This window comes from Medicago truncatula, chromosome 6, assembly GCF_003473485.1.
Source record: "Medicago truncatula cultivar Jemalong A17 chromosome 6, MtrunA17r5.0-ANR, whole genome shotgun sequence".
Classification (NCBI taxonomy): Eukaryota; Viridiplantae; Streptophyta; class Magnoliopsida; order Fabales; family Fabaceae; genus Medicago; species Medicago truncatula.
This window is the reverse complement of record NC_053047.1, coordinates 39953546-39963021: the sequence shown is the minus strand read 5'-3', so window position 1 is coordinate 39963021 and position 9476 is coordinate 39953546. Positions and strand designations below refer to the sequence as shown.

The following is a 9476-nucleotide window of genomic DNA, read 5'->3' as shown; positions in this document are numbered from 1 at the left end:
TAAAAAAATCAATTTTAATAAGGTAACTTTTAATTTTTATTTAATTATATTTAGGTATACAATCTTAATTAATCTACACTATATGGCTTATAACAATTAAAATTTGACATCAAATTCAATCCATCATGGTTGTGTTTGGTAACACGAATAAGCTAGCTTATAGCTTGTTGGACTAGCTTATAAGTTTGTTTTGATATAAAAAAGATATTTTGGTATAAAACTTTTTTCACTGGCTTATATCGTTTTTTTAGAAACTATTTCAAGTAGCTTTTAAGTTTCTAGTTGGTAGTTTTTTTTTTTTATATTTTATTCCAATTTTAACCCTATTAATTTAACTTAATAAAACAACATGTTCATGGCTTAAAAAATAACGGCCAAGTTTATAGATTATTTTTTAATAAAACAACTGCCACGTTTTCTCCTTTGAGAAAAAATTGTCATGTTTTATTTTATTTTTTAATAAACGTTTTATATATATATTTCTTAAAAGAAATACTTTATATTTAACTATAACTAGCCTACGGTACATTGTAAAATTTTATATATTCTTGCTTACATTTTTTTCCACCTTCCGCTTATTTTTGGGATTCATAAAAGTAGAGATCAATGAGCTTTTGCCCTCTTTTGTACAAAAAAAAAAAAAAACAGAGATCAAAATTATCGGCGAAATTTTATTCGAGACTAAAACCAAAAGTTTGATTATTTATAAAGGATCCAAAACATAGTTAATCATAAATTAAAATATTAAAAAATAAATACATTAGAAAAATTCTTTATATATATATATATATATATATATATATATAAACATGTCCTTTTATGTCATTTTATACTTATCAGCCACTTCAACAGCTAATTTTACCAAACACTTCAATTTTAATAAACCATCTTTTCAGCTATAAGCTATCGGTTATAAGACATCAGTTATAAGCTAGTTTTTAAACTTTCAGCTAGCTTATAACTTCTTTTTACCAAACACACTCCACATACGTTCATAAATTTTGTGTCATTCCAAAACCTAAATAACGTGCAATTTCTTCTTCATTCTTCTTCCGATCTTGATTGTTCAATTCTCTCGTTCCAGAATTGCCGTCGTTTACAATTATCGTGAGAATCGTTGTCGTCCTTTTGGTTCCAGACATTGTGAGAATTGGTGTTGTTTCATTTTCGTGACTTGACTTTTCTTCTTGGTTTGATTTTTCATTTTCGTTTCTTTCTCACTACTATCGTGACTTGATTGCAACCGTTTCACACTTATAATGCAACAGTGGTGACTTTCAACTTTGGCATGAATTCCAATCATGCTTCCATTTTTATTTGGGTTTTGAGTTTGATTGAGTTGTTTGAGATTATATAAAATTGTATTTTATCGCAATATTTTGCGTTTCATTAAGATAAATGGATCTTCAATGCGTTGATTATTAATTTTATTTTTCGTACAATATTGATTATTAAATTTACTTTTGGAATTTGTTTTATTCAAATCATTATATTGTGTTGTTATGTTGTTTCTTTTCCTGGTGAATTTTGTGTTGCCGAAATGAACATTTGTTGAGATTGTGAATACAGTGTGAGGTCTGTTAAAGCTATGGAAGAGAAGACAAAGTGAAATAAATAAATCATAAATAATGCTAATACAAACATGAATTTCATAAGGTGAGCGTTAATTCGTGAGCAATTTGTGGATATAGCTTTTGGAAACAACACCGATTCTTACAATGTCTGGAATCAAAAGGACGACAACGATTCTCACGATATTTAGAAGTGACGACAATTCTGGAACGAGAGAATTAAACAATTAAGATGGGAAGAAGAAATTGTATGTTATGTGTGCTCTAGGTTTTGGAATGGAACAAAAATTATGAATGTATGTGGAGTGTGTTTGGTAAAAATAAGCTATAAGCTAGCTGAAAGCTGAAAAACTAGCTTATAACTGATGTCTTATAGCTGATAGCTTATAGCTGAAAAGATAGTTTATTAAAATTGAAGTGTTTGGTAAAATTAGTTGTTGAAGTGGCTGATAAATATAAAATGACATAAAAGGACATGTATGTATATATATATATATATATATATATATATAGACATTTTTTCTAATGTATTTATTTTTTAATATTTTAATTTACGGTTAACTATGTTTTGGATCCCTATAAATATTCAAACTTTTGGTTTTAGTCTCCAATAAAATTTCTTCGACAATTTTGATCTCTGCTTTTTTTTTTTTTTGTACAAAAGAGGGCAAAAGCTCATTGATCTCTACTTTTATGAATCCCAAAAACAAGAGGAAGGTGAAAAAAATGTAAGAAAGAATGTATAAAATTTTACAACGTACCGTAAGCTAGTTGTTATAGTTAAATATAAAACATTTCTTTTAAGAAATTTATATAAGGCGTTCATTAAAAAATAAAATAAAGCATGATAGTTTTTTTTCAAAGGAGAAAACGTGAGAGTTGTTTTATTAAAAAATAAGCTATGAATTTGGCCGTATTTTTAAGTCATGAACATGTTGTTTTATTAAAAAATAATTAAATTAAATTAAATCAATAGGGTTAAAATTGAAAGAGGAGGTTGACAATGACCGTAAAGAACTTCGAAGCACAAGACCTCGTTGCGTTATATTGTGATAGTGAAAGTGTCATTTACATAACATGCATTGTATTCAATGAAAGAACTAAGCATTTAGAAATTGACATATAGCTTGCTGAATAAGTTACATCATAAAACAGTTGGCAAAGAAACTTACATCTCAGTATACTTAGTTAGAGAGCTTGTAACTAACATTCCCTCTCAAGATTGATGAAAACTAGCTAGATCGTGATTGCATAGACGAAAACTACAACTATATAAGATGCATCAGTGTATCATTTTCTTTCTTGTTCATTCTCTATTCTGATTTTCTTCATACTTTTCATTCAGCCTTAAACATTTTTTTTTCATACACCTAACCATGATTTTTGCTTGAGACATCACAAACCTCGAATCATAAGAATCCGAGACTACTAAAGTGTTAGCGGATGATACCGCTTTCATAGATCTAACTCATCAATTCGAAAAGAAATGCTTAAATTATTTGAATAAAATTTTTGCCACGCCATTCTAGAAAACTTGTACAAAAGAGGAGATCAAGCTCAATTACGACAAATTTTAAAACATTATACCTCAAGCTAAGAACACCAACTAACCAAAGTAATATATAGAAGATGAATTGAAATGATGCCAATCAAATTGACACTGATAAAATTGAATGTTATATAAGTTATTAGTTTGTGTTCTTATCCAATGAGGTAACATTTTTATTTCAGATGTAAAAAAAAAAATTACTCTTATATCACATATTTATTTACTATTATTTGCCAATATATTGTTTTACGTTATCAAAGGAGAAGGAATGATTATGCTTTACATATTTACTTATATTTACACTAAAAACACACACACATTGTTTTGCACTTGTCATTTGACAAACTTTGGTTTTGTAACTAATTTTTGCTTGCTTAAAACAATATTTTGCTTATGAATGAATGATTGTTTACTTATATTTGTTTGCATAAATTTGTGTTTTTTTTTAACGACAAAAGGGATAGTATAAAGTATTTAAGTGACCATATACATTACTTATTCAATAAACCTAAAACTGTATTTTTACTTATAATAATAACTAGAGGGTGTACATAGTTAAAAAGGAAAGAGATTAACTAGTATATAATTCTAGTTAACTAGGAAGAAGAGTCTAACCAACCACTGTTTAAGCCTTAGCTAACTAGGGTGAAGTTTTAACTAGAGATTAACTAGTATATAATTCTAATTAACTAGGAAGAAGAGTCCACCTTTATAAATATTTCAGTATAAAAGAACTGATTTATTTGAACCAATATACATATGATGTATATTGATCACTAAACAAATTTGTCCGAGATGTTTATTTCTCTTACTTCATTTACGTTACTGAATAAATTAGTAAATAAGAATGTGTTTTTGACACGAGTTAGAAATCTTTGAATTGGTTCAAAGAGTTCAACAATGAAGTAAAATGAATAATTTTGATAGAGTATAAAGATCATCGAATAGATCGTGATGGTAAATATTTGATTAAGAAGAGTATAATGATTATTTATATCGCTTCATGTTTTTGACACGACTTGATTTAAAATAGTCTAATCATAACTAAATGACTCTTGAAATTATAGTTAATATTTACTGACTTCAAGTTCCAATTGAGGTTATCATAAAGACACCATATTAAATATGGAGGTAAGAGTATCTAGTTTGACTTTATGAGAATTTGGAGTTATAAAGTTTATTAGATATACAAAATTCCAAATAAGATGAATGTATATTTGTGGAGGTAACCTAAATAAACTAAATGATACTAATTATACATCACTTTATTTGACAAAAGTCGTTTGTTGCTAGATCTAGAGTTTTTCTCATGAAGGATTATGTCTCTACAGGAGTCGGTGGAAGTGATGTAGAACTTGAATTAAGTGAAGTACTACAAAATACATATTTCTATAAGTATGAAACATGAATTGATTCAATAAGGGTTGTTGTTAAATCATTAGTTCAAGTAACACAAGATCTAGGTAAGTCTGATATGTCATATCACTAAGAAACACAAGATGATATGATGCTCATGAAAGATGAGCCCCCAACTTACTAAAAGGTCGTAAATGGCTTGAATTTTGATAAGTGACTAGATCCCATTAGATACAAAAATAAATTATGTTTATAAATAAGATCCATTTTGATATAAAAATGAATGAGAAATACCAAAGAGGGTTGCAAATCCTCTCCGTGTAAATTGTTTAAGGTGAAATCTCATGCCTCCATTTTTTTTTATCATATGCCACTAGGGATGATTATATGTTGATGATCAATACTAGACAATCTCCCATGTGAAAATGCCACGAGAGAAAATCTATTCTCATTCAGTGGTGTAGCCAAGATCCTGGAGTAGGGGGTGCAGAAATTTTTTTTCATAAAGAAAATTTAGGATACGAGGATCAAGATTTTCAAGCTCAAAAAACATTTATAGAAAGATTTACTTGCATCTTCTTTCAAAAACATTGACAAGGTTAAAAACCAAGAACTTCCCAATCCAAAGCATGTCTTTTATCACTATCAAACTCTTGAAATAGGTGATTCTAACTTCACTTAATAATAACAATTAGGCTTGCTCAAAAAAAAAAGGGAAAATTACAATTTTAGTCCCTTAACTTAATTTTAGGTAACAATTTGGTCCTTTATCTTTTTTTTTTATTTCAATTTTATCCTTTTGATCCATTTGCATATGAATTTTCAAGCTTTAGATTTATGCTTTTATTTTCTCATGGCATTTCAATCTTTAAAATTTATGGTCCAAAAAGACTAAAATTCATGGTTGCATAAGAGTAACTTTAGAAAGGTAGGGGGTTCATGTGCAGGTGTGGTTATCATGCATAAGGTATCCTTATGCACCCTGCATAAATCTCAGTCCATTAACCGGTAGCCCAACATAATTGCTTCGTACACCCCAACCCATTTTGTCATACACCCCAAGAGAAACCAATCACATATTCCATTTTCTCCCTCATTGTTATCTGTCAATGCAAAATCGCTGCCTTTGTTTCGTAAGACTGCTTCCGCCTTGCCAGGGATGAAAACCCTTTCTTCTACAAATAAGGAAGACATGGTTGACGTAAATTTAAAACCCACAATGCATTCATCCAATACAGAGCAGCAGGGAGGAGGTTGCTCATGTTAGAGGAGATTCTCCAAGAAATCACTTTATATACATTAGCATCAGTAAGAATTCTTCTTAAATCTTAATCTTAAATCTCACACAAATGAAAAAAAAAAGTATACAATATCAACTACAATAGCATCCAAGTATTCATCATCCAATCTTAAATTTGGTGACAAATCAGCAAACAAAAGACAAAACACATCTCTAAAAACCCAATTACCAACTATAAGACCCTCAAATTCAACAAATCAAACCACGTAAATCTCAAAAATCATAACTTTACTTAAACTTAGGATATGGATTATGAAACCATAAATATGGTTTAATGGTTTTGATAGTCTTGCATGTGAAACCAAGATAATTGTGTAATGATTTTTTAATGAAATTATTATTGTTACATGGTTTTAAATAATGATTAAGATAGTTATACACTGAAATTATTATTGAAACCATAATTATTGTTTAGTGGTTTTGATAATCTTCTATGAAAAACTAAAATAATTGTCTAATCGTTTTCTGAATTGTTTATGCAGGGTGCATAAGAAAATGACTTATGCATAATAACTTTTGCCATTCATGTGTATCCTCTCAAGCATGAGTGGCTCCGCCACTGTTCCCAATAAAGAGTGCATCTAAGGTATAAGTTACCAAAAATAATATAGAAATATTATGAGCTATGCTATTTGTCCCGACAAATTCACGAATCACTGTGAGCCGTATGATTTTTTGCTGGACTGAAATCATGGGTGGTAATATATTAAAAGTGGGGCAGGGTAATAGGGAAAAACAGGCATTGTGAATTATTTGGGATCGACTTTGTCGCTAGATTTAGTATTTCCTAAATATTATATTGGAAAATTATGAAAAGTAGTATATACAACTTTTTAAAAGTTAAAAAATTATTTACTCGAAAAAAAAGTTAAAAATTGTTTATTTTTTGCTTTGATTTTTTATTTTCTTAACTAATGTCTTAGATTCATTAGATAACATATATGAGTTCAAATGAAATGAATTAAATGTTAACAGATACTTTCGAAACATTTGCTAAAAAATCAAAATATAAATATATATATTAAAACATGTGGATAAGTTGTATATTCAACTTTTTAAAATTTAAAAATTAGTTGTTTTCAATTTAATTTTTAACCTTTAATTAATAACCCAAAGCAAAGACACTTAGTTAACATGATGAAAATTGCTTTTGACAAATATGCAAAGGTTAAGAAACACTTGTAAAAGAAGAAAATATTCCTCGGTAGTTAAGTGTTGAGGAAAACAAAACCGACTGTAGTTAATTACTAAGGAAAACCTCGGTAGTTAACTACCGAGAAAATGTTTAACAAGCACATCACTTCACCTTCTCTGGTAGTGTTTCTTTCACCACCTCTTCAAAACACCATTTTTGTTTAACAAACACCATTTTCTTGTCAATAATTTATGGCATATGTACAATAATTTATGGCACACCGAGGTAAAATATACGCTACTCATATTATTTATGCAGATTTCTTATTCATTTTTCCTTGTCTTTGGATAGGCTATTCGTTTCTCAAGAGGGACTGCATGGGAGCAACCTCCACAAGACTTAGCTTCTTACCTGTACAAAAATCGAATTGTTTACTTGGGCATGTTTCTTTATCTTCAATTTGACGATGAAAAAAACCCATTTATCTTGTAGATGGAATAAAGACATGAAAAAAGAGGAGACATGAAAATGGTGTTTGTTAAACAAAAATGGTGTTTTGAAGAGGTGAAAGAAACACTACCACAAAGGTGAAGTGATGTTCTTGTTAAACATTTCATCGGCAGTTAACTACCGAATGATATTTTCGTCTTTTACATGTGTTTCTCAATCAAACAACATGTATATATACCAATTTTCTAACATAATTGAATAATGAATATATTTCCTTTGGATGCCCTGTAGTATCTCTCACCAATCACCATAAGATAGAAGGAAAGAGAAAGCATCAAAAAAATTAACCAAAGGGTAAAAGCCAGCAAATTGACCAAAAGACAAAACTGACTAAGATCAGAACTCCCAAGCCCTTAAAAGTTCTGAAACAAAAGCCTTTACCCTTCCCTAGGACCCTCGACCCTTTTCAAGATTCCCTCTTCTCTTCCTTTCACAATCACTCCATTTTCCCGCCAAAGAAAACCCCTTCTTCTTCTCACCTTTCCCTATATCAACAACTTTCCTCTTTTCCCCGCCACATTGTGCCAAACTTTGTCCTAAAAAAACACATCACAAGAAAAGAAGAAACAACAAAAGAAAGATGAAAGATACATCTAAAGTTATCATTGGTGTAACCTTAGTAATGGTTGTAACCCTAGCTTTTGTTATAGCACTTATTCTTGTTCTTCTATTTGAACTTTATTGTTCTCTTTTACTTCGTAGACACAAACTCAAAAACCAAAACAATAACACTCAAACCTTAAACAACTCAAACTCAACAACTACCTTAACTAATGTTTCTTCTCCTTCACATGCAACCCAAAACTCTCTTTCTCCACCACCACAAAACTTTAGCAACATTTATTCACAAGGTGTTCTTCAAGCTCCAAGAAATATTCTTTTTCCTTGCATGGAAAATATTTCTAAAGAACAATCAAATAAACTTCATCAAGTTATTCATGTTCAAGCCCTAGAATCATTGGTTTCATCACCAACATTATCAATGTCACCTTTTACATCAAGAGCACCACCACCTCAAAAAAAGACAACCCATCAAGTTAATATTGATGAAATTTCATCTAGTCTTGAAGAAAAAAATCATCACCAACTTGTGTACATTTCAAACCCTATTTATGAAAACGAAGAAGGTAAAGAAAGTGGTGTAAATACACCATTTGAAACACCAAATTCTTCACCTTCTCATTTAGCAAAAAGTGATTCTTCTAGTGATGAAGATGGTGATAACAATGTTGTTGCAGCTGAAATTGAAGTTTGTGTTAATTCACCTTGTTATACACCTCCTTTGACTCCAATGAAGAAGCTAGATGCAGAAGCTTGTACTGTTTCTCTTAGAGAAGCTAGGTCTTTAGGTACTAATGGAAGTGATTCTATAATATCACGTAGTGTTAATGGTCTTTCTTCTTCATCTTCAGGTTCACCTTCTACTTCTTCTTGGTGAATTTTGTATCATCAATGGCTTAGTTAGTTAGTTAGATGTAGAAGTTTTTGTTCTTGTTTATTTTTGTTTAGTCTGTTTTATGTGGTAGCTAGTTTGTGAATAATATGATTAGTAGTGGTTATTATAATCATATTAGTATTAAATCATTTATATTTGTTGTTTCAATGTCTTAAAAATCGAACTAGACATTGAAGTGGTAGACATCTTGGTCATTGTTAAACGGTTTTAAAATGTTATTTTCTAGTGGTTTTTATGAAACTTGTACAAGAGTTCAATTCTTCATATAAAACTCAATTAAGGGGCATGGAACATGGGTTTGCATTTGTGTGACATAATGTCACATGACATTGGGCAATTCAAGTGTGAGACCTAGAAATAATTTTTTTTAAACATAATATGTGAAAGAGAGAGATAAAATAGTTAAATTGGTTTATGTATCATTATTGGATTGATCACATGTCATGTGATATTTCTTCCCCAATAGTACACAAGTGGAGTTGTTTACGCTTCAAGATTGAAATTATAGTAAACAAAAGATATTGGTGAATGAGATGAGAGATCCACTTTACAAACTCCAAATTAGGATATGCAATGAGAAAATGTGGACACTTAAAAAT

At 29.7% G+C, this 9476-nt stretch overlaps 1 protein-coding gene across 1 annotated transcript; it reads left to right on the top strand.

The window, feature by feature from the left end:
- Positions 1-7831: 7831 nt before the first annotated feature.
- Positions 7832-9095, top strand: LOC25496899 (uncharacterized). The gene has a single exon (XM_013597614.3). It carries the CDS (start codon positions 8002-8004, stop codon positions 8857-8859), a length of 858 nt encoding a protein of 285 aa, XP_013453068.1. The 5' UTR covers positions 7832-8001; the 3' UTR covers positions 8860-9095.
- Positions 9096-9476: the final 381 nt, after the last annotated feature.

Coding starts and splice junctions, on each gene's coding strand:
- LOC25496899 (XM_013597614.3), top strand. CDS start 8,002: ATGAAAGATACATCTAAAGTTATCATTGGTGTAACCTTAGTAATGGTT.